The sequence below is a fragment of the Silene latifolia genome, chromosome Y (assembly GCF_048544455.1).
Source record: "Silene latifolia isolate original U9 population chromosome Y, ASM4854445v1, whole genome shotgun sequence".
In the NCBI taxonomy this organism is placed as follows: domain Eukaryota; kingdom Viridiplantae; phylum Streptophyta; class Magnoliopsida; order Caryophyllales; family Caryophyllaceae; genus Silene; species Silene latifolia.
In genome coordinates this window covers 107,865,068-107,891,078 of record NC_133538.1, presented here as the reverse complement: position 1 = coordinate 107,891,078, position 26,011 = coordinate 107,865,068, and the positions used below count along the sequence as shown (strand labels likewise).

At 37.7% G+C, this 26,011-nt stretch overlaps 1 protein-coding gene and 1 pseudogene across 1 annotated transcript; one reads left to right on the top strand and one right to left on the bottom strand.

Annotated features, from left to right (window-relative positions):
* Nucleotides 1–4,182: 4,182 nt before the first annotated feature.
* On the top strand, nt 4,183–18,590 carry LOC141628710 (uncharacterized). Its single transcript, XM_074441811.1, has 4 exons — nt 4,183–4,938; nt 5,237–5,632; nt 17,451–18,142; nt 18,302–18,590. Exons 1-4 carry the CDS (start codon nt 4,183–4,185, stop codon nt 18,588–18,590), a joined length of 2,133 nt encoding a protein of 710 aa, XP_074297912.1.
* Nucleotides 18,591–20,712: 2,122 nt separating this feature from the next.
* On the bottom strand, nt 20,713–24,095 carry LOC141628709 (glutamate receptor 3.6-like; annotated as a pseudogene).
* Nucleotides 24,096–26,011: the final 1,916 nt, after the last annotated feature.

The following is a 26,011-nucleotide window of genomic DNA, read 5'->3' as shown; positions in this document are numbered from 1 at the left end:
AGGTATATTGAGGTAGTGGGTGGTTTTTTTTATTATACTCCGTATTTCCGAAACTGTTAATGTTAATGTATCCGTATGTATGTATGGGTATAATATACGATTAATTCACCACAAATTGACACATAGGCATTTGATTGTAAAGTGACTTTTGCTTTAATAGTATTAATGATTAATGATGATTAATGATTAATGATTGTTCAAAAAACACAAATTATTAGAAAAGACCGTCTCACCATAAGAATGAAAAAAGGCACAAATACTATTCTACAACTAGTTGTATAATAGTTATGTAAAACCACGTCAAAGTTATCGAGCTCTCACACAAAGTTATTGAGCTATTTTATAAGTTATTGAGCTATTTTACGAAGTTATTGACTTAATAATTATTCTGTTAAGCTCAACAACTTTGTATCATAACTCGATAATTTTGTTAATAGAGCTCGACAACTTTGTAAAAAAGCTCCATAACACTAAATAAGTTGTATATACAACCGGTTGTATAATACATTAACTGAAAAAAAGGTCCATGTGAAAGTTGGCCCAACAAGAAATTTAATTTACATAAACCGTCAACCTTAATAACATCGTTATCTTTTAGTTTATATTCTCTTTCCTCACTCTGCTAACTGCAAAAATACAAAAAGCAATTGGGGTGGATCACTTCTTCATGAGCATGAGCATATAGTTTCCTGTGATGCGGCAAAAAATGTGAGTATCTCTACGCGTTCTCATTTGTATGTTGTCTTGATCTAGTTGGTTATTTGTTAATCTATATACTAATGCTTTTAAGTTAACAAATGATGATATATGCATGAAAAGTATCAATTTTAAGTGGATGACTTAGGGATTTTAATTGAATTGAATTTCAAAAATCTTATTTTTAAGTGCAAATACTTCTAACTCCTTACTTTGAAACTATTGTTTTTTAGTTTAAAAAAACTATTCGCTAATCTGGATATATGATTGATTCTTCTCACTCTGATCAAAAGATTGTCACAAATAATTTATTGACCCTATGCTTGTTACTAGTGAAAATGATTTACTCCGTATTATTCTAGGTGGATAATTGAAGGTTTCAATTTGACTACTACCAGACACGACAATGTTTGTTCGTTGCTCAGAACTTTTTTTTTTTTTTTTTTTTTTTATGGTTGTTAATTGATGGTTATAAGATGAATACTGCTATTTTTATACAAGTATTAATAACTCCTTTTATGCTGAAATCATAAGGTTTTAGTCTAATTATTATCGTTCTTGCTTTTTGTTAAGGACATAGATTTTCAGCTTGAAACCTAACCTTTTTAGTGTGATTGCTTGCATACCAGATTTGATAATTAACTTGGCAAATTGGTATCAATAACAAAAATGAGTGATTACTAGAAGCTAATGACAATTTATGTTTATTTATTTGGTGGTCTTTTATTATTGGATTGACATTTAGGATAATTCTGGTAGTTCGTTGATGTCTTTTATGTCAGGAAATCTATCTTACGAGCTATGTATACAAGCTACGGTGGGTCAATACGAGTTGGACTTGTGATCGGATCGGAACTACCGACGCGCTTGAGGGATATCAACTCATGGTTGCATTATCTGGGGTATATATATTTGTGTCAAGGAAAATGGTCAAGTGTGTGTTGATTTCCACCAAATTTATCTTTGTACCGAGCCAGAGGCGTATTGGACAACCCATCACGTACTAAACAACGACACTGATTACTGACCGGCTATTCAGCTCATTCTGCTTCCAACTATGCCCCCTGTTAGCAAGGATGATGAGGAGCGACACGAACGTCAAGGTGTAATGATAAATTTATACGAGAATCCTACGGCTATCAATTCGGGAGGTAATGTGAATAACGGTCTTGGCAAACAAGATAACAGAGGTGTCAAAGCAGGGAATACTAAGAAACAATAAGCAAGAATCTATTATGATAGCTACTTTTATCGATCGAGGGTGAACAAATGTTAGGACGGAGTTTGTAAGGCTTTGGATTTTTCTTCAACTTAGTCCACGATATAACAATTATTGATAATTGTTATCATGAACCTGTGCAACTTGATGTGTTGTTCATTGATGTTTTAATTGAATTAATTATTTGGCGTCAAATGTTGCTAAGTTGATGTTTGGGTTAATGGAGAATTCGTTGACGGCCAAAGTTGAACAAGATGTGAACCTTGAGTACCTTATAGAATCAAATACGGAGTATCAAATTATATTAGCTAACCTGGTTTATTGATCTTAATGGAGTTGAGGATCAAAAGATGTACTCCGCATTATGGTTATCTAGTATCCTAGGAGTTTTAAACTTCTTGTACTTTGTATGAATTAGATTAGATTTCTAGATAAGAACTTTAGAGTCGTAAAGAAGATATGGATTAGGAAAGATGTCTTGGATTTGGTTCGTCACAAGAAGGGACCCAAACTTGTTTGGGTTCCTAAAACCTCTAACTAATTTCTCTTGTAGGGCCCTAAGAGAGGAAGCAGTCGTTGGTACCTAGATAGTGGTTGTTCACGTCGCATGACAGGTAATAGAAACCAATTTCTCTCTTTATCGGCCTATGACGGTGGAAATGTGACATTTGGAGACAACAAAAAGGGTGAGGTTATTGGTATTGGCAAAGTCGGTAATCCCTTTCACTTTCCATTGATGATGTGCTGCTTGTTAGAGGTCTAAAACACAATTTAATTAGTATTTCCCAATTGTGTGACAAAGGATACAAGGTTGAATTTCACAAAAAAAATTGTTATGTAATAAAGGGAAGTACTAATGAAATTGTGCTTGAAGGCAATCGAGTAAATAACATTTATATGGTTGATTTAGGAAACATTCCAAAAGAAACCATTAATTGTTTATTTGTGATGCAAAACGATCCACATTTATGGCATAAGAGATTCGGACATGTTGGCGTCTCTTCTATGAACAAATTGTGCAAACTTGAATTAGTAGATGGCCTGCCATCTATGAAATTTGAAATAGAAGGTCTTTGTGATGTTTGTGCTCGCAGTAAACATGTCCGAAGCTCTTTTAAGTCCAAAAAGGTCGTTAGTACCACCAAGCCTCTAGAACTTATTCACATGGACTTATGTGGTCCGATGAGGATTAGAAGCCGAGGTGGGAGTCTTTATGTATGTGTTCTAGTGGATGACTTTTCCCGGTTTGTTTGGACATTGTTTTTCTATGCTAAAAGTGAAACCTTCGATGAATTTCTTTGTTTGATAAAAAAACTCCAAAACAAACTTGGTCGAAACTTAGTCTCCATTAGAACCGATCATGGTACCGAGTTCAAGAATGATTCTTTCACAAGTTTTTGCAGGGAACATGGCATTGAACACACTTTCTCAGCTCGAAGGACACCACAGCAAAACGGAGTGGTGGAAAGAATGAATCGAACATTGGAGGAGATGTCACGAACTATGCTACTTTGTAGTGAACTTCCACGAAACTTTTGGGCCGAAGCTGTGAACACAGCTTGCTATATTCATAATCGTGTTTTTATTGCTCTTTATATTTTGTTTGATTTTAGTTATTTCATAACTCGTTGCAATCAGAACAGTACAGCACGATTTACTTCATTTAAACAGAGGTCGCGCCTGTTTAATTAGCCCGAGTACTGATTCTTAATTAAACGAGTCTATTGCTTCCGCTCGAATTTTTAATAGGTACTTAATTCATCCCCTCTCCCTCTTAAGTACCGGGTCAATAAACTCAACAAGTGGTATCAGAGCCTCGTGCTCTTGATTGCCTTACCGCATAGAGTTTGATCCTTTGAGTTTATTTTCGTCTTCAAAATGAATTCCAAATCTTTCAAATGTCCTGTCTTTGATGGCACGGACTATGGCTGGTGGAAAAATCGCATGATGCACTTCATTCAAGGAACAGACTATGAATGTTGGGTAATCATTCAGAATGGTCCTCTTGCCATCACTACCACTAGTGCTGCCAATGTGGTCAGTGAAAAGGATCAAAGGATTACACCTCGATGACTATAAAAAGCGAGAGAAAAATTCAAGGGCTATATCACTTCGCAATCCGGTATCGGTGAATCGAGATTAGCCGGATTGCGGGGTGTAAAACGACCAAAGAAATTTGGGATAGTTTAGAATTAGCGTATGAAGGAACTGATAAGGTCAAGAAACAACGCATTGACATTCTTATGACAAAATATGAGTCATTTAAAATGAATCCAAATGAGTCTATAAACAGTATGTCTTCAGGTTTTTCAAGCATTCGTAATGAACTTGAAAATCTTGGCAAGACTTTTGAAACTGAGGAAATTATCAGAAAAATCTTAAGAAGTCTTTCACAGAAATGGTTACAAAAGGTCACAGCCATTGAGGAAGGAAGAGACTTTCCCACTCTTACCTATGAAGCATTGATGGGGAATCTTATGGCACACGAGTTAAAACTCGAAGGACATGCCGATGAGGAACCTAAAGCTAAGAGAATGGCCCTCAATGCCTTCTCAAGTGATAATGAAAGTGATCCTGAGGAGGAAGTAGCCTTGTTGTCAAAACGAATTGCTAGAATTATTAGAAAACAAAATCAAGGAAAGGTTGACAATTTTAAATCAAGAAAGTCTGGCTCTTCAAAATTTTCAAATTCTTCTTCTTCTTCTACCTCACGATCTATCTCTAGAATGGGTTGTTTTAAATATGGCAATCGTGATCACCAGATCCGAAATTGTCCAAAATGGGATGAAGAAAAATCTAGAGACAAACGTGAGAGAACTAAGCAAGAGTACAAACGTGCTATGATTGCTGCTGTTTGGGGTGAGTCCGATTATGAGGACGATGAACCTCCCAAAGAAGAAAAAGAAGATAAGTTTTGCCTTAGGACTACGTACAAGCCGAGATCACAAAGAAAGACTCAAAATAACTCTCTAAGATGTCTAATGGCTAATTCAGAAGCATCAGATAGTGAATCAGATGATGAGGTAAGTCTTTCAAATCTTAAAGTTCAAATTAGGACCTTGTCTAGAAATCAAATTATAAAATTATTAGATGAGACACTACACACTAATTATGAACAAAGTAGACGTCTTGATGCTATGCAAACTGAAATAGAGAGTATTGCGAGTGAGAACATTGATTTAAAATATGATCACGAAGAGTATGTCGAATCAAACGAGTTGACGATCTGTCCATGATAAGCTTTCTGCGAGAGAGAACGAAATGTTAGTCAAGAATCCACGACTTAACTAATGAAGCTGAATGAGATTAAAACTCGAGCAGTCGACACATGTCTTCGAGAACAAACTTTTTGGAGAAAATGAAATTTTAGTCAACAAGATCCGCAACTTAACTAATGAACTAAATAAGATTAAAGCTGTACATGTTACAAGTTCAACCACCTACTCTGAGATTTGTTCCAAGTTCGACAGACTTAATTCTGATTATGATGCTCTTCTCATCAAAAACAAAGATTTGCTATCTCGAGTAAGTAACTTGGAAGTTGATTTGAAAAATGCGCGTAATGTGGCTGCTAAATGGGAAGGAAGTGGAGTGGTGTTAGATTTTCTAGTAAATCAGTCTAAAAACAACAACAAGCTTGGATTAGGCTATGACTTATGTTCCGATTCCACGCAATACGATCATCAACATCGTACTGTTTGGGTCCCTGAAGAGAAAGTAAACACCCCTCGTGACTGTTTAGAACAGAATGACTCCTGTTTCGCTAGCATCAAAAGACCTAAACCACATGAACGAGACTTTCGCAAACGTAAATATGTGGGCCTGCCTGAATATATACTTTGCAAATTTTGTGGTAAGACGGGACACGTATTTAATGCTTGCGAAAAACGATGGCACTATCTAGATCAGAACTTTAGAGTCGTAAAGAAGATATGGATTAGGAAATATGTCTTGGATTTGGTTCGTCACAAGAAGGGTGATGTGACCATAATTAGCGCATATTTAGCCCCCGAATTAGCCTTGTTCCCATGCTTTTTAGTGCATATTTGGGTCATTTCTTATCTTTAATTCTTTGTGTTGCATATTCTTTGAGATTTTGATCCCTTGGTAGGAAAGGACTAAGAATCTTGCATTTTCATGGCAAAACGAGACTAAATTGATCGAATCTAATGACCAAGCATCAAGGAGAGACAAGATTAGAAGGCCTTTGTACATATTATAGTAGATGAGCAATGTTGAGAAAGGATCCTTGAGTCCCCAAGGAAATCCCCAAGGAATTTATGAAGAAAAGGGAAGAAAAGAAAAAGAAATCTTGCTGAAGAACAATCCGTGCGGATTGACTACAATCTGGCCGTCCTCCACCTGCACAATCCGTGCGGTTTCATCCCAAGACGCTCGGATTAGCACTGCCACAATCCGCCCGGATTCCTCCAAAGCCGCTCGTGTTCCACCGCCATAATCCGCCCGTCCCGACACTAATCCGCTCGGATTCCTCTACAGTGCAATTTCGTCTTCTCCAAGCTACAAAGAAAGAAGCCCTTCCTTCGAAAAATACCGGCTCCTCCCTGCTCAATCTAAAAAGTGTAATTACTAGTTTAGCCCTTAGTTAACCCTAATGCATCCCCCTAATCTCCACTATAAATACCCCATTAGTCTAATTAGAAGAGCATGTTCTTCTTATCAATTCTTAGAGTAGTTAATACCAATCAAATCTCTCTTTAATTTTGTAATCAACAATTAATCAAGTTCTAATACAAGTTTTATTTCCTTAATATCTCTTTTGTTCATCCTTTATTTTGGTTAATTGAAGATTATTTGGGTTATTATTGGGAGATTGACAACCTCTCAATCAAGCATCAAGTACTTCTTTTATCTTTGCTTTATTATTGGAATCATTAGTAGGTATAATTCTCTTAATCCCTTTTTAATTATTGTTAATTACTTTCATTTATTCATCATGTTTCATTTTGTTGGTATGATTGACAACCTTGCTAGCATGATCAACATGATAATGAGTGAGTAGTCTCTTAGCTAGGGTTAATGGGTGATTAGGGGAAACCAACATGGGGAATGATTCATGCTTAAATTAATATTCTTTCATGTTTTATTTGCTTGCTTGTTAGGATCTCAACTCATGCACATGTTATATTTGATGAAATGCTAAGCCTATGAATCGTTGCATTTACCACCATCTCCTATCTTTTCAATGAGACTTGTAAGACATAACCCAACTCGAGCCTCATTAGACCATGCATGTTGTTGAGTAGGGAAGACTAAGTCGACTTGTAGGTGTTGTACAATCTAATCGATTCGGCTCCGGGACCCAAACTTTCCTAGGATTGTAAGATATAACCCAACTCAATCCATCACAACAATAATTGCTTGCTTATAATTTGAGAACATGTTTGTATGATCAATTCCCATGATTCCCCTATGACCCCATGACACCCTAGTGCTTTTTAATCAATTGTTTACAACCCTTTAATTCATCTTGCTTGTTTATTTCTATTGATATTTTAGTTTAGTGACCATCTAAATCAACCCAATTTGTGACACCCCTATGACACCACTAGTTGCAATAGAAATCTCATTTCAATACTCGTCCCTTGGGATCCGACCTTTACTTGCCTCTTTACTAATTGTAGAGTTGTTTGTGATGCTATAAATTGTGTTTTGATTCGGACGTGACCCAACGACCACACCTTAAATTGTGAATACGAAACGGACCGATCAAAAATGGCGTCGTTGCCGGGGACGGTGTTTACTTGATTTAAATTTCCTTTTATTGTTATTAGTTGTGTCTTTTCTTTGCCTTGGGGAAGTAAAACTCCTGAAGGTTTGTTCTAATCGTTTTCAAGTTGTTCGATATTTTGCGAGATGGATCTTATAGATTGTTTTGTAGAGGACCACTTAAGTATACCTTTCTTCAAAGATCCCATGCAAGCATTGGAGGCCTTGGAAGCAAGTGAGGCTAAAAATAAGTATTGGGAATTGGAGGTGGATCTTTTTGAGGCCGCTCTAGCTAACAAAGAACTTACTCATGCACAATCCGAATTAGTGCATAACATCCTTGTGGAAGCATGTCAACCCATAGAAGATGAGCAATCCATCCTAGAAGATATTTTACAAGCTCAAGAGCAAGAGGAACCCATCATGGAATTTGAATATGATGAGGTTGATGAAAATGAAGTTGAGTATGCTATGAGAATGGAATGTCTAATGGAGATGGAGCAAATTCTCAATGAAACTCCAAAGGAGGAAAGTGAGCTACAAACTCCTACTTTAAAACCCCTTCCCCCAAATTTGAAATATGCTTACCTTGATGAATCAGAGACCAAACCCGTGATTGTTAATGATAAAATTGATGATGACCAATTGGGAAAATTGCTTGATGTGTTGAAACAACATGAGAAGGCTATAGGTTAGAGTCTATATGACCTTAAGGGGATAAGTCCCAACTTTTGCATGCATAGAATTCATCTAAAGGAAGACCATAGACCAACCATTCAACCCCAAAGAAGATTGAACCCCCACATGCAAGAAGTTGTCAAAGGAGAAGTCATGAAATTACTTGATGCGGGAATCATATATCCCATATCGGATTCTTTGTGGGTTAGCCCCGTCCAAGTGGTACCTAAGAAAGGAGGCACCACGGTAGTGACAAATGAAAAGAATGAACTAATACCCACAAGAATGATCACCGGTTGGCGTATGTGTATTGACTATCGAAAATTAAACTCCGCAACAAGAAAGGATCATTTTCCCCTACCATTCATTGACCAAATGCTTGAGAGGTTAGCCTCCAACAAATTCTTTTGTTACCTTGACGGGTATTCGGGATTCTTCCAAATCCCTATACACCCGGATGACCAACATAAGACTACCTTCACATGCCCCTATGGTACTTTTGCATATAGGAGGATGCCTTTTGGTTTATGTAATGCCCCCGCCACTTTCCAAAGATGCATGATGAGTGTCTTTTCCGATTACTTAGAGACCATAATGGAAGTTTTTATGGATGATTTTAGTGTTTATGGAAAGGACTTTGACTCATGTTTGCATAATCTTTCTCTTGTATTGCAAAAATGCGAAGATGTTAGTCTTGTTTTAAATTGGGAAAAGTGTCACTTCATGGTCAATGAAGGAATTGTTTTGGGTCATTTGATTTCAGAAAAGGGCATCGAGGTCGATAAAGCTAAAGTTAAGGTGATAGAGAAACTCCCACCTCCCGTGAATGTTAGAGGGGTGAGAAGTTTTCTCGGTCACGCGGGTTTTTATCGTCGTTTCATAAAGGATTTTTCAAAAATAGCGAAACCGCTCACTCAACTTTTGCTTAAAGATGCCCAATTCCAATTCACTGATGAGTGTGTTGAAGCTTTTAATAGAATCAAGGAAGCATTAATCTCGGCACCAATCATCCAACCCCCGAATTGGGAGTTACCTTTCGAGATTATGTGTGACGCTAGCAACTACGCCGTTGGAGCGGTTCTTGGCCAACGGGTAGGGAGAGCTCTTCACGCCATCTATTACATAAGCAAGACCCTCGACCCTTCCCAAGTGAATTATGACACAACCGAAAAGGAGCTTCTCACCATTGCCTATGCTTTGGATAAATTCCGTTCCTACTTGCTTGGATCCAAGGTGATTGTATTTTCGGATCATCGCGCTCTCCGACATCTCTTGATAAAGAAGGAGGCAAAACCAAGATTGTTGAGATGGATTTTGCTCCTTCAAGAATTTGACTTGGAAATAAGAGACAAGAAAGGAGTCGAGAATGTAGTGGCGGATCATTTGTCAAGGATCTGGTTTCATGATGAAAATGGAGAAACCCCGATCAATGACTCATTCCCCGACGATATTTTGATGGCCATTCAAACACAACTTGAAAGGCACATCACCCCATGGTTTGCCGATTATGCCAATTATATTGTTGGAAAGGTACTCCCTCCAAATTTGAACCACAACCAAAGAAAGAGATTCCTATTCGAAGTGAAGAGGTACTTTTGGGATGACCCAAACCTCTACAAGGAGTGTAGTGATGGGCTCTACCGGAGATGCATCCCTCAATGGGAAATCCAAGGAATCTTGGAAGGATGTCATTCATCACCCTACGGTGGGCACCATGGAGCAAGGAGAACCGTTGCAAAAATTCTTCAATCAGGCTTCTATTGGCCTACAATGTTTCAAGATACAAGGGAATTCATCATTCATTGCGATGCTTGTCAAAGAACGGGGAATATCTCTTGGAGGAACGAAATGCCACAAAGGGGCATTCTAGAGGTGGAGATCTTCGATGTTTGGGGAATCGACTACCAAGGTCCCTTTGTGACATCAAATGGGAATAAGTACATCCTTGTGGCCGTAGACTACGTCTCAAAGTGGGTGGAGGCAATTGCCACTCCAAATGATGATGCAAAAACGGTCACCAAGATCTTCAAGAAGATAATCTTCCCAAGCTTTGGAGTTCCTAGAGCAATCATTAGTGATGGAGGAACGCATTTCCATGAGAAGAAACTTGCATCTCTTTTGACCAAATGTGGTGTTCAACATAGAACCGGCTTGGGATATCATCCTCAAACAAGCGGTCAAGTTGAGATTTCAAATAGAGAGATCAAGCAAATCCTTGAGAAAGTTGTGAACAAGACTCGGAAAGATTGGAGCACAAAGCTTGATGATGCTCTTTGGGCTTATAGGACGGCCTATAAGACTCCCATAGGAGCCTCCCCTTACAAGCTTGTCTATGGAAAAGCATGTCATTTGCCAATCGAATTGGAGTATAAAGCTTATTGGGCAATCCGGGCACTTAATCTTGATCTCAAATTAAGCGGTCAAAGGAGGATGATTCAAATCCAAGAGTTGGAGGAATTCCGACTACAATCCTATGAGAATGCAAAGATTTACAAAGAAAGGACGAAATTGCTTCATGATAAGAGAATTAGACAAAAGGCCTTGCACAAAGGAGACAAAGTCCTTCTATTCAATTCCCGCTACCGACTCTTTCCAGGAAAATTGAACTCTAGATGGATGGGTCCCTATGTGATAACCGAAGTTGGAAAATACGGAGATTTCGAACTCAAGGCGGAAGATGGAAGCAAGTTTAAGGTTAATGGTCAAAGATTGAAGCCATACTATGAAGGAGCGTTTATTGGAGAGGTCGAGGTCACCTACCTCGGGCCTTCTAATCCTTGAAAGAACTATCGAAGGGAGAGTTTGGTGGAGTCCTCCCTAAACCACCACTTGTAAATATACTAACTCTCTAGCTTGTATTTATTGCATTTCTTTCAATAATTAACATGAACTCTTTTCATGAGCGTAAGTGAGGGAGGGTTACTAATGAATTTTGAATGAAGAAAGGAACCAATTTTCAAGTGTGGGGACACATCTAAGAGAGAAGATAAAGTCAAAGGATGAATTCACAGCCTGAACACGTGCGTGTTCCCCGGAATCCGGCCGTCTTACCGGAATCCGAGCGTTCTGAGGACAATCCGTCCGTCCCGCTCTGCCCGAGAAATTGAAGATTTTTGGACTGAGGTTGAATCCGAGCGTCTCAGAAGGAGAAACACCCGTCTTGAAGAATCCGGCCGGATTTGAAGAAAGACGCTCGTCTTTCTGCCTGTGCATTTCAAGAAAAATCGCTGTAAAGGAATCCGTCCGTCTTCAGAAGAAGACGCCCGTCCCGTTGAAAAAGAATCCGAACGTCTTATGCTCGGGACGCCCGTCTTTGAGGTGTCAAATTTTGGAGATTTCCGCTGTGACAGAATCCGGGCGTATTGCCCAGAATCCGCCCGTCCCGAGGAGCACGAATCCGAGCGTCTTCAGCTCGAATCCGCTCGTCCTCCCACGGTGTTTTGACCCGATTTTTCCCTAATTAAATTACACCCCACCACACATATAGTGACACATCACTACTCCTTCCACTTTCATTATAAAACCCACCTCCTTATGACTCCCATACATATCCAAATCACTCTCTTAACCCACAAAATCAAAAAGCCCCAATTTTCTAGGGTTTCCAAAGGCAACACTCAATCAACAAGGAGCATCTTTCTTCCTTCAAAAATCAAAGGAATTCAACTCTGTAATCAAGGAATGGCACCAAGGAGATCCTCTTTTAGGAGTGGGAGAAGACCAAGGATGAGGGTAAGTTCTTCCACCTCCCATGTCAACACTTTAAGAAGGGAGCATGAAGAGATTGTAGATCTCACAAGGCTTGATGACTTCTCCAATGTGGAATTTGTTAATGATGTGCAACGATTAGTCTTCCACCGGCTTCTAAGTAAGAACATTCTTCCCACTAAGTTTTTATGTCATGATACCTTGAGGAAACTTGGAATTTATCACCAAGTAGAAGCTCTCTTTGAAGTATTTGGTCTCTCTACCCTTTTTCACATGCATGAACCAACTTATCGATCTCTTGTGCTTGAATTTCTGAGCTTTTTTAAGATTACAACCTTGAACAAAACAATTTACATAGAGTTTAGGCTAGAAAATGTTTCAAGGATGATGACCCTTGTAGAATTCGCAAATGTGTTCGGACTCGATGTTTTGCCTACACGAACATCGAAGCCAAAGAAATACAGTGTTGAGCCTTTGTGGAGGGCCATGACCGGCCGGGATTTCGTACACAACAAGGAATGTCTCGCTTTTCATATTCAAAATCCGATCTTGAGACTTATTTATCGATTCCTCTCGGGCACTCTCTTTGCTCGCCGAGATCCGGCGATCGTGAACCAATTAGACCTTGTGTTTATGGAATCCTACCTCCATATTCAAGGAAGAAGTGTGTACCACCTCAATGCACCTCTAGTGCTAGTCGAGAAATGGGCAAAGTTTAGGAATGGTGACGATGATGGAATGAAACACATAGTGAATGGAGGACTCATTACTAGGCTTGCAAAGCATTTCAACCCAAGATTCAATGAGAATAATGAGTATACTCCTCTTTTGGGAAACAAAAGGATAAATGAAGATCTTCTTCTCATTCAACATCATTGGATAACCCTTGAGGGGGTTGACAAGCGCATCAAGTGGATAACGAAAGGATGTGATCCGATTTTTCTTCCAATGAATGGCTTACCACGAGTTTCTCCGAGAAGAGGACATTTGTCTCCAATCCCATCCTACCTCATCCCTCCAAATCCAACCCAACCAAGGCAAGCACCACCACCACAACAACAAGAACAACAAACTCAAGATGATAAGATAAAAGTGCCTCCCTACCAACCGTATAACCATCCAAACCCCTTCATCCTCCCCCGTGACGACTTTGTCACGGGAATCTTACAAAATTTACACTACCGTCAATACGAAACCTCCGTGGACACTTACTATGCTCTCTACCCCCAATATCACGAGATAGTTCGAAGAGGACAGATTAGTGAGGAAGGAGAATTCCCCTCATGGGCTCAAATGGAATTACTCTTCCCCAACTCGGAGAGAGCTAATGAAGGGGCGAACGGTAGACAAGAGGAGGGAAGCAACAATTCTTGTGGAGGAGACAAGGTGGAGCTTGAGAGTGAAGAAGACGAATTCATGGACCCAAGTTTGAGTGATGCTTCAAAGGAGATTTGGGATAGCGATGTAGAGGGAGATGATGCCGATGTCTAGAAGACTACTTCATCACTAGGTGGAGCGGGCGAGAGGCACCCACCTAAGTTTAAGTGAAGTTTTCTCATCTCTCCTCTTTATTTTCAAAGTTGCATGAAAAGAAGTTCGTGTCTTGTTACTTTGTTTTAATTATTTTCTTGATCATTGTTGGAGTAGTCCTAGCACCATAGAGGACTCACACCTCGGTACCATTGAGGTGTTCTCATTTTATTGTTCCCACTTTCAAAATCCAAAATGACAAATTAGTTTCATGCATTCCATAGTGTGTGCATGAACTACACCCATCCTTGGACATTAGCAATAGTGTCTAGCTCGGTTTGGGGAAGTTAATGCATACACAACGGGAGGTAATCTAAATTATCCTCTCCGTCATAACAAAAACCATGCATCATGTAGTGTAGACTAGTGTAGATTGCATTTAGTATAGAAATCATGCATCATCTTTGCATAGTTTCCCATCATTTTGGCCATTGAGGACAATACCCATATTAGTGTGGGGATGGGGAATTCTAACTTAACTTTATATTCCAAAATGATAAAAATTGAAAAATTTTGAAAATCATAAAAATTGAAAAAATTAAAAAGCCAAAAACATGTTTATTTCCTTTTGTAGTGTAGTCTTGTTTATATTATTGTATATATTGTGTTTGTTCTATCCTTGTTTACATTGATTGACTACGCCACATCCGAGACATGAGGACCATGAAGACCGCATGGTATGATCTTTCCAATCTCCTTTTTCCTCTTTATGTTAATGACTACGTGGCTTTATTTTGTTTGATAAGGTATAACAATGTGAACTTAGGACTTGCATTTAGTTTATATGTCATATTAGTTGATAGAATCACTTGCATTAGGATGTTTATATTAGTTGCATCATAGCATATAGTTGCATTTAGATAAAAGTTTTGAAAAATGCCTAATTAGGAACTTTGACAAGAGCAACTAAGCCATTACAAATACTTGTTCAACTTAAGACTTTGCCTACTATAATGGTTGTAAAACACCCTAGATAGTGTCATACTAGTGACTTTTGACCCATGACCCAAAGCCTAGTCAAGGGTTTGCATGTGAGTCACCTATCCAACCCCGTGATGAGATGTGGACTTGGTTAACTTGTCTAGGTGACCTTGATTGACCTTGTGGTAAGGCAACCCAAAAATATTTTCTATCAATAAGCTTGAAGTGCTCATTTCAAAGAATTTTGTCATGTGGAAGTAATTTAATGCCAAGGAAACCTCAAAAGTTATGAATTGTTGAATGTTGAGAAATTTAAATTGTTTTGATGGAGGCGTACCACTTCGATGTGCTTTGGAGCGGGATCCATTGAATTGGGCCCCCACACTGTTGTGAATTCGGCCGCCCAGAGACAGAGTGACTATCACCCCAAAAAGATATTGTCTAGAGGTTAACCGGTTGCCTAATAAGCGATTGGCGAAAGCAAAGGACACTAGCCCGGAAGGGACAAACCCCATCTAAAATTTTTGAAATGTGAAAGTGAAATGAGTACAATTTTGAATACTAGTCATATCCACCCGTTGTGTATAAAGATTTGAGCATTTCATTCCCAAAAAGCCTTTTTGTCAAGCCACTTTGTCGAGCTTGGGACGATCCATGACCTTTACTTTTGTAGAGAATTCGAGACTTGTCATGTCATATGCTACTAGCATCATAGGGATCATCATTCCACCACCATCCGATCGCTCTTGACGAAAGCATTTGGAAATTGATGACAAAAGTAGTCTAGTTTAACACCATTTGGAGGTGATTTAGTGCCATCCTCTTAGCCTTAGTAATTTGTTGAACTAGTATTTGTGAAGGATTACATGCTCTTAAATTTGTTCCTCTTTAGTGCCTCCGCCGCTTGATGAGGAAGTGGCTATTCTTTTGTAGATGCATCCATTATGTGATTTTGTGTGCTTAATGTTTGGATGTGTCGCCATTTTGGCAAGACCCACATTGCCTTGCAACAAGGCATCCTACCTCATGGTTGTCTTGTTGTGAGTTGAAGGGGCGGGGTGAGACCCGCTAATTGTCTCATATCGGCTATGTTATTAGGTTAGTTTAAATAATGGTCCTAGTCTTTGTCACCTCTTTACTCGGGACGAGCAAAGGTTCGGTTTGGGGATATTTGATGTAACCATAATTAGCGCATATTTAGCCCCCGAATTAGCCTTGTTCCCATGCTTTTTAGTGCATATTTGGGCCATTTCTTATCTTTAGTTCTTTGTTTTGCATATTCTTTGAGATTTTGATCCCTTGGTAGGAAAGGAGTAAGAATCTTGCATTTTCATGGCAAAATGAGACTAAATTGATCGAATCCAATGACCAAGCATCAAGGAGAGACAAGATTAGAAGGCCTTTGTACATATTATAGTAGATGAGTAATGTTGAGAAAGGATCCTTGAGTCCCCAAGGAATTTATGAAGAAAAGGGAAGAAAAGAAGAAGAAATCTTGTTGAAGAACAATCAGTGCGGATTGACTACAATCCGGCCGTCCTCCACCTGCACAATCCGTGCGGTTTTATCCCAAGACGCTCGGGTTAGCACTGCCACAATCCACCCGGATTCCTCCAAATCCGCTCGTGTTCCACCGCCAGAATCCGCCCGTCCCGACACTAATCCGCTCGGATTCCTCTACAGCGCAATTTCGTCTTCTCCAAGCTACAAAGAAAGAAGCCCTTCCTTCGAAAAATACCGGCTCCTCCCTGCTCAATCTAAAAAGTGTAATTATTAGTTTAGCCCTTAGTTAACCCTAATGCATCCCCCTAATCTCCACTATAAATACCCCATTAGTCTAATTAGAAGAGCATGTTCTTCTTATCAATTCTTAGAGTAGTTAATACCAATCAAATCTCTCTTTAATTTTATAATCAACAATTAATCAAGTTCTAATACAAGTTTTATTTCCTTAATGTCTCTTTTGCATCTTTTATTTTGGGTAATTGAAGATTATTTGGGTTGTTATTGGGAGATTGACAACCTCTCAATCAAGCATCAAGTACTTCTTTTATCTTTGCTTTATTATTGGAATCATTAGTAGGTATAATTCTCTTAATCCCTTTTTAATTATTGTTAATTACTTTCATTTATTCATCATGTTTCATTTTGTTGGTATGATTGACAACCTTGCTAGCATGATCAACATGATAATGAGTGAGTAGTGTCTTAGCTAGGGTTAATGGGTGATTAGGGGAAACCAACATGGAGAATGATTCATGCTTAAATTAATATGCTTTCATGTTTTATTTGCTTGCTTGTTTTGATCTCAACTCATGCACATGTTATATTTGATGAAATGCTAAGCCTATGAATCGTTGCATTTACCACCATCTCCTATCTTTTCAATGAGACTTGTAAGACATAACCCAACTCGAGTCTCATTAGACCATGCATGTTGTTGAGTAGGGAAGACTAAGTCGACTTGTAGGTGTTGTACGATCTAATCGATTCGGCTCCGGGACCCAAACTTTCCTAGGATTGTAAGATATAACCCAATTCAATCCATCACAACAATAATTGCTTGCTTATAATTTGAGAACATGTTTGTATGATCAATTCCCATGATTCCCCTATGACCCCATGACACCTTAGTGCTTTTTAATCAATTGTTTACAACCCTTTAATTCATCTTGCTTGTTTATTTCCATTGATATTTTAGTTTAGTGACCTTCTACATCAACCCAATTTGTGACACCCCTAAGACACCACTAGTTGCAATAGAAATCTCATTTCAATACCCGTCCCTTGGGATCCGACCTTTACTTGCCTCTTTAATAATTGTAGAGTTGTGTGTGAAGCTATAAATTGTGTTTTGATTTGGACGTGACCCAACGACCACACCTTAAATTGTGAATACGAAACGGACCGATCAAAGGGACCCAAACTTGTTTGGGTTCCTGAAACCTCTAACTAATTTCTCTTGTAGGGCTCTAAGAGAGGAAGCAGCCGTCGGTATCTAGATAGTGGTTGTTCACGTCACATGACAGGTAATAGAAACCAATTTCTCTCTTTATCGGCCTATGACGGTGGAAATGTGACATTTGGAGACAACAAAAAGGATGAGGTTATTGGTATTGGCAAAGTCGGTAAGTCTCTTTCACTTTCCATTGATGATATGCTGCTTGTTAGAGGTCTAAAACACAATTTAATTAGTATTTCCCAATTGTGTGACAAAGGATACAAGGTTGAATTTCACAAAAAAATTTGTTATGTAATAAAGGGAAGTACTAATGAAATTGTGCTTGAAGGCAATCGAGTAAATAACATTTATATGGTTGATTTAGGAAACATTCCAAAAGAAACCATTAATTGTTTATCAGTGATGCAAAACGATCCACATTTATGGCATAAGAGATTCGGACATATTGACTTCTCTTCTATGAACAAATTGTGCAAAATTGAATTAGTAGATGGCCTACCATCTATGAAATTTGAAATAGAAGGTCTTTGTGATGTTTGTGCTCGCAGTAAACATGTCCGAAGCTCTTTTAAGTCCAAAAAGGTCGTTAGTACCACCAAGCCTCTAGAACTTATTCACATGGACTTATGTGGTCCGATGAGGATTAGAAGCCGAGGTGGGAGTCTTTATGTATGTGTTCTAGTGGATGACTTTTCCCGGTTTGTTTGGACATTGTTTTTGCATGCTAAAAGTGAAACCTTCGATGAATTTCTTTGTTTGATCAAAAAACTCCAAAACAAACTTGGTCGAAACTAAGTCTCCATTAGAACCGATCATGGTACCGAGTTCAAGAATGATTCTTTCACAAGTTTTTGCAGGGAACATGGCATTGAACACACTTTCTCAGCTCGAAGGACACCACAGCAAAACGGAGTGGTGGAAAGAATGAATCGAACATTGGAGGAGATGTCACGAACTATGCTACTTTGTAGTGAACTTCCACGAAACTTTTGGGCCGAAGCTGTGAACACAGCTTGCTATATTCATAATCGTGTTTTCACTGCTCTTTATATTTTGTTTGATTTTAGTTATTTCATAACTCGTTGCAATCAGAACAGTACAGCACGATTTACTTCGTTTAAACAGACGTCGCGTCTGTTTAATTAGCCCGAGTACTGATTCTTAATTAAACGAGTCTATTGCTTCCGCTCGAATTTTTAATAGGTACTTAATTCACCCCCTCCCCCTCTTAAGTACCGGGTCAATAAACCCAACAGATTTCAAGAATAATGGTTATATTGCACATGAAGTATATGAACATGATCAAAGATGGTTTTTCTAAAGAAAGTTGAAACTTGTGGCTCTTTGATGAAAAACACAAGGTTATAATTCTAAAAACGTTGGTCTTAAGTAAATTAAATATGTGTTCTAAGATGAAAATGCATGGTTTGTAGCTACTAGTTTGATAACATTGGTTTTACACTTGAATACCCTAAACTTTAATTCACTAGTGTCTTTCACTTGCAAATTTATAATGTGAAGTTGAATGCTCATGATTTTAGATCGCAAGCTCACAATTCAATTTAAATGAACTCCTAGTTTTAATTAGAAAAAAACTACTAGTTTTATAGTTAAAATCTTACCTATAAACACTAGTTTTTAACCCGCGCAATTTTGCGCTGGGTTGCTTTTAAAACATTGTTATTATAAAAATCTTTAAAAATATATGTAATGTACGTTATATATGTCATGTTTGGCCCGTTTATAGCTATAGAGGGATATCCCCATCTATAATGAGAATTTGTGATGTTATAAATGTTATGTTTATAATTTATATATTTAATTGATTATAGGGTGCTTGGATTACTTTTTTCAAAGAACAAAATAGATACATTTAAACCACTAATTTCTGATATACCTCTTATTATTGATATGTCTTGTACTCTAGATAGATAACTCACTTTTTAAACATCATATTGTCATTTAAACTGTGTTGTTTAATGATCGTGTTTACATTATGCCACCAATCACCCGTCTTGTTTGTTGGCTCGAATCAACTATAATTATCAGAGTTGAACTGAATTGTTTATCTTTAATATTTTTATTTATTAGTAAATTGATAGGTGTATTTAGTATTTCATATTTAATAATGTTTATTAATAAAAATGTGATTTTTATCAATTGTTATAATATTATTTACTTTAACCAATTGTTGTAATTATATTTAATTTTGCCAATTGTTGTAATTAAACTTTTGACTGTATATTATTTTGTATTGCATAATTTCATAATCGTACTCCGTATTATTTACGTACAAATTTTTGTTTATAAAAACTAAGGTGAGCAAAGAATAAACAACATAAATTACAAATAAATTAATTGAGATGTGAAGTAATGGGGTCAACCATCACTGTTCTTATTAAAAATAAAAAATAAAAAATAAACTTGTATATGATGAAGTGGATGCATGAGGTTGCTTTAAATGTTTTGGTATTTATAAAAATAAGATTCAAAATTTAGAATAAGCTAATCTCTGATACACTTCACAAATTGATTTTGACATTAATCAAAGACAGAGTTAGTTCTACAAAAATAGATCTATGGTCTTTAAATCAAGCTTTACATGCTCAGGATGATCACGCTTTACGTGTCTTAATTTCAAAATTTAAATCTCATATATTTATAACTTAAACTAACAGTTTTAAGTTACAAACTCAACAAAACAGGGCAAAACTCAAGTGATTACTTGTAAATTCACAACTCTAATACATATAGTAATAACTCAAGATGTTAATCCAAAGCTCAAAGCTCAAACATGAATTCTTATATTATAAATCTAGAACATTGAGACTAACTACTATAAATTGGAAAATAATACTACATGTTTGATCATTGGGTATGGAAGTTGAAATAAAATTACACTAAGCAAATAATCAAATTACATGATACCAAATAGGACAAAATAAGATTTGATTTTTTAATGAATGACAAAAGAATTTTTATAACTTGTAATTTTAATTGAGAAACTAAGGATTTTTGCATACCATAACTATTTACGAAGTAAGATAGTAGATTCACTAATTGAAGCCATAGAAATAACCGCTTTCTCCACGTTCCATTGCTTTGGAAGGTTTTTTTTCTTTTTCTGATTTGTTTCAATTTATTTCTAACTCCTTTATCCTTCCATCAGTGAGTTTACTTCATTCCAATGTTTTTTTTTTTGGACTATTTGTTAAATGGGCCCGTATATACTATAAGACGGTCTTATAGGAGAGTAGCTGTACTTCATTCAGCATTTAGCTCACCGCTTTAGTACACTCCAACAAATAGGACCTGAATAGAACAAACCAAACTAGATCCCAACCAAACCCAAATCCACCAGAGACACACCAGATTACCAAATATCAGATTTATTTCCTGCATATATAGTAAGCGCAATTCGTTTAATCGGGTCAGTGGAAAAGATACTTACAAATCCCCACCCATTTCTAGTGAACTCTTGACCGATGATACTGAATTCACATCTTGTTGAAAGGAAGATCTCCGAGTAGACTTTTAAGTCTACTATTGCAGCAATCCCGCCATTATTAGGACCCTTTCTCAAGGCTTCAGCACTCTCGTTTTCAGACTTAAGAGCAACCAGACGAGACAAAGGAACGCTGAGCTCTTTATTCAAATAATTCAGAACAAATGAACCTTCTCGGTATCCGATAGGTTCGTTGCTTGCTAATAGACTTTGTATTCCTTTTACAGGTGAAGAAAGTTGTTGAACGGTCAGTATGGAGGTCAGACTAGCAGTGTAGCTTGAATTAATCATCAGACAACGAAGAGCCATACAACGAGCACAAAACGCCCAAGTGTGCTCACAGTAGTTTCCTCTGCAAAAAATGGGTTAAAATGTTAATATAAGCATCATAAGCCTTGTACTCCGTATTTCAAACGTACACTCATGTATAGAAGCACAACTACTAAACTGACAGCACTTAAGGTGAGCAAAGAACCAGGTTGAAAGGGTGAACCTGGGATTAAAAGCATGCACAACAACCAGTATTAGGTTGGACCATGGAAAAAGGTTACTCGAGATGCTATGAATACTTGCCATTTGACATTGTAAAACAAACCCGACTCACAGTCCGAATTGGACCAGAACAAAAGAACCCGATAATTACACAATCCCCAAAGTAACTAGAACTGGCCCATAGCTAGCCTGAACTTTATTGGAGTCGATGTTGACCAGATTTGAGATGACTGAACCACCCTCCTCAAATGACCCAAACTGACTTAAATGACAGGTTATAGGTCTACTTACCATAACATTGTTACAAATTGTTGCCTGGGTGGGCCACGGAATTCATCATTATGCCGATGCTCGAGAATCCAAATAACGGATCCCACAAGAACAAAATATGCAAACGTTACACCCCACATCATAGGAGTGAACGGGCTTAGAAAAGCCCAGGCATTAGAGTGCTGCGTCTTCACAGGGGCTACAACAACTAAACGTCTAAACCTGACTCAATAAATGGCTGAGTAAAATCAGCCTTCATCAATCTATCAGTGTTAATAGGAATATCACCAATTACCGCATCAAACACCTGCAGTAGAGCAATCATTAAGATTCACAAACGTGTACTTCATGTATTAAACAAGAGATCAGTAAACATCAATCATTCTACACTTACTCCTGTACTTATTTTGTCAACAAGCTCGTCAATGTTTGGGTTATGTATTCCATTGCCAAACGGCACCAACGTATATGAAAGAGCGTATGGAAGCAAATTGACAGCAGAAGTAAATACGTCCATGACATAGCCTTTGAATGAATTTGTTCTTGCTGAATATGAACAAATTGCATCGTAATCAACTTGATATGGACCTCCAATCTTTAGCCGCTTTCCATTGATGGGGAAAACCCATCCACGAGGCTTCTCTATGGTTTGTCCCGGCCAAATTACACTGTGCAACTGTTGATTAGAACTTGTTAGGTTGGGTGGTAGAGAGGATAAAGCTTCGGGTGTTTGAACTGATAAACCAGAAGAGTTAGACCAATATCCTATAGTAATATGACCACTCCCTACTACGTTGACAATATCATAAGCAGGGTTGATCAGATTCCTATCAGAATCAAATTGAATGTCGCCAGTTACCCCTTTCATTTTTATTCGACAAGTGCAAGTTACTGTCTTTCAGCTGGCTTAACACAACTATTTAAGAATGATGTTTCCCTCTTGACTGAAATATTCATCTAAGGCGCATGCTAGTACCCAAACTGTATCATAAGCGTATAGCCCATAGATGTTCAATCCGAATGAGTCATTTACGTTTGCTTTTCGAACCAAATTGCTACACCGGGCCATTAATTTTTTTTTTGAGATCTGATTGAGGAGTGTGCAAACGCAAGGTAAGTAGCCCTTGAACATCACTCAGTGAACTAGGAGAAAGAGGTGAATCTGTGTCTATGATATCAGTGAGCCAATCTGTAGCGATCCAAACATAGCCACTATCCAACATATGAAGAGAGCGAGCCACCTCAAGCACCTTTAAGCCATAAGTAGTATAAGTATGGAGAATAATTATTCTAGATTCCTGTAAGTCGGCCATAGACAGCGCCTGCTTCATGTCTTCTGTAGTTGGTTCGGGGTTCATAGCTGCTTTATAGCTAATTGTAGACTGCGTCTTTGACAACATATCTTCTAAAACAGCAATACCATTCCTCCCAAAATCATCGTCGTTATAGATTGCAGTCACTTTCCTCCATCCAAAGTAATCCACAATGTCCGCTATAGCAGCCATTTGGAAATAATCATTTTGGCCTGTCCTGACGAAGAACGGATACTCAAGGGTGGACAGGGTTGGGTCTGTGGCTGCAAAGGAGAGCAATGGGACATGTAGTCCCTTCGCCATATTAGCAACTACATGAGCTATCATAGATGATATCGGACCAACGATCGCCACTATGTTTTTCTCCAAGCACTGCATTGCTGTAAGATGAAGCAATAAAAATAAAAAAAGTAAATCTGAGATGAAAACTTGCAAGAATTAAAGATATTATCAAATAAGGAACCATAAGTCTTGCACGAGACAATCTTGCTTGAGACCAACTCAAATTTTCATATAATCCTCTCATTAAATTATATAATCGGTTGGTCTCACACTCTCACCTGTAAACCGTCTCTTATAAGAATTTGGGCTCACATGGGATCAGGGATAATTAATATGAGGTAATGGAGGTCAAAATAACGGAAAAAACGTTCAATAAGCACATATGTCTTACATAAAAAGACCATCATTACCTCCTAATTTCCTATGTATTTCCCTCCACTACTCTCATAACAATTATTCCGATTTCAAGCAAGCCTATTGTCAATAAAGGAAGGTGAATGGGAGATACTTACCCTCAACAATTCCGACGAGACCATTGAAAAAGTTATCTTGCACCGTGACGTTAAGCTTGGTTCCATGAAGCACCGAAGGGTCGGCATTTACATCATCCACAGCTGCTTGTATAGCAACTTTTGCAACTTTACCAATTGTGGTAGTGAACGGGAAAAGCGCCCCAAAGTTCACTTCTGTAAGTCTTGCTGAAGAATTAGTATCACCATCAGCTGCATATAACAATCCATTTTCCACAACCAATTCCGTAAACACCGAAAAGATCAGTAATTTCAACATCGTAGAAAACCAGCACAAATCGAGCCGAACTTCCTACAAACTCAAGGAAACTACTGAAAACCCAGCTCCTAATATGTCTAACAAAGTTTCGGGTTTGAAATTATAGCAGATTATAGCAAAAATGATGCATGCATGAACATATACTATAACTTTACATGTAAACTAGACATGCAGAGGATGCAAATAATGAAATAACTCAAGAATGTGACTACTGTCAAACTGAAAGAAAAGAATTTTTCCAATTATTCTGCAAAACTTACATTTCTTAAGCTTAATATATATACAATGCAAACCCAAATATAAAAAACCAGAAGAGAATAACTCGAAAACATGGCGAAGAAAGTCAAAGGAATAATTGATCACGAAATCAATTAACATAACAGAAATGAGCAACATATTTTATAAGTTTGTGATTTGTGAGATACAATAAAATTATTAAACATTATATCAGCATAATTAAAAAAAATAGAAAAAAATAATACCAAGTCTTCCATTACCATCACAGCTATTCACAGGTGTATTTGGCTTTGGCTGGATAGATCATGAGAGTATATTGTACTCCGTATAAACAGTTGACTAAAGAAGCAATATTCCACTAAGGAAAAACGTGAAGCAATAATCCATTCATAATTGAGCCATTGTGGTAACACCTAAGGAAGCACTGATTTCGCATATTGGAGCTAACTTAGCCGGTAAAGTCATGAGAGGTATGACGATTGATGACATAACTTGAGTTCAAAACATGTCGGCTTCATATCACTCAAGAACATTACCCAACCTCCTTAAGGGCTCCTCAAATTGCGGCATAAAGGGGGGTTAGAGCACCCACATTGAAGAGGATTCACCATCCTCTTAGGACTCTCTCTCATCTAAGAGGATGTCCTCTTCGATGTGGATACATCCTCTTAGTGTCCTCTTTAAAGAGGAAGAGGAAGACATCCTCTATTTATGGAGTATGTCCTTGTTTTGGCCCTTGTGCCATATAAGAGAGAAAAAGTGTGATGGGGTCCTACTTTAAAGGTGGAAAGGAGAGGAACACAACATCCTCTTTGATGTGGAGAAAAAAAGAGGAAGAGGATGAGAAATTGGAAAATGTTGCAAAAAATAAGAGAAAATATTTTACCCAATGAAAAAATTAGAAAAAATAAAGAAGAGGAAGAAGGTCTCCTCTTCAATGTGGATGCTCTTAGGGTTACATAGGAGTTGTTTGGTTACCCCTTTTAAAACACATGAATTGTAATTCATGTGATTTGTAAAATAAGGGGCTGTTTGGTTCACGCATTGGTATGGGTTTGGAATCGGGAATCATATCTGGGTGGTATCGGGTTGGAACTTGATACCTCATACCTTGTGTTTGGTTCAATTTTGGGTTTTGGGGTTAGAAATCAATCAAAGCTAAAAAAATCTTCAAAATACAATTTTTTTTAATAATAATTTTATATTATTAAATCATATAGATAAAATTTAATCAAATAAAAATATAAAAAGATTTTTTTACAACTTTTTTTTATCACTTTTTAATATTTCTAATTTGATACCATAAGTATCAATCTCATACCCACCCCCCTTCCATGGGTATGAGAAACTCATACCTCATGGGTTTGAGGTATGGGTATGAAACCTTCATTTCCGTCAAACAAACACATGGTATGGATTTGGTTCATTCCAAACTCATACCTCATACCTATATTGGGTGAACCAAACACCCCTAAGTGGGTTGTTTATTTACCCAAAATTCCATGAATTAAAGTTCTAAAGGAATTCATAGGAACTCTAATCCTTCCATAATGAAGGAAGTTGCTTACCTAGCCCTTCTAGTTTTCCCCATTTTATGTGAATTGGTACTTCCTCGGAACTCCAATTCCGACTCCATAGTAATCCAAAATCAAAGAATACACACCAAAAAATAATACTCC

Excerpts from the sequence above, each read along its gene's own strand:
- LOC141628710 (XM_074441811.1), top strand. The coding sequence starts at position 4,183 with ATGAATCCAAATGAGTCTATAAACAGTATGTCTTCAGGTTTTTCAAGC. Across the intron at positions 5,633-17,450 it reads TTTGGGTCCCTGAAGAGAAA|GGCTCTAAGAGAGGAAGCAG; the intron begins GTAAACACCCCT and ends TTTCTCTTGTAG. Across the intron at positions 18,143-18,301 it reads CTAGTGGATGACTTTTCCCG|GGAACATGGCATTGAACACA; the intron begins GTTTGTTTGGAC and ends AAGTTTTTGCAG.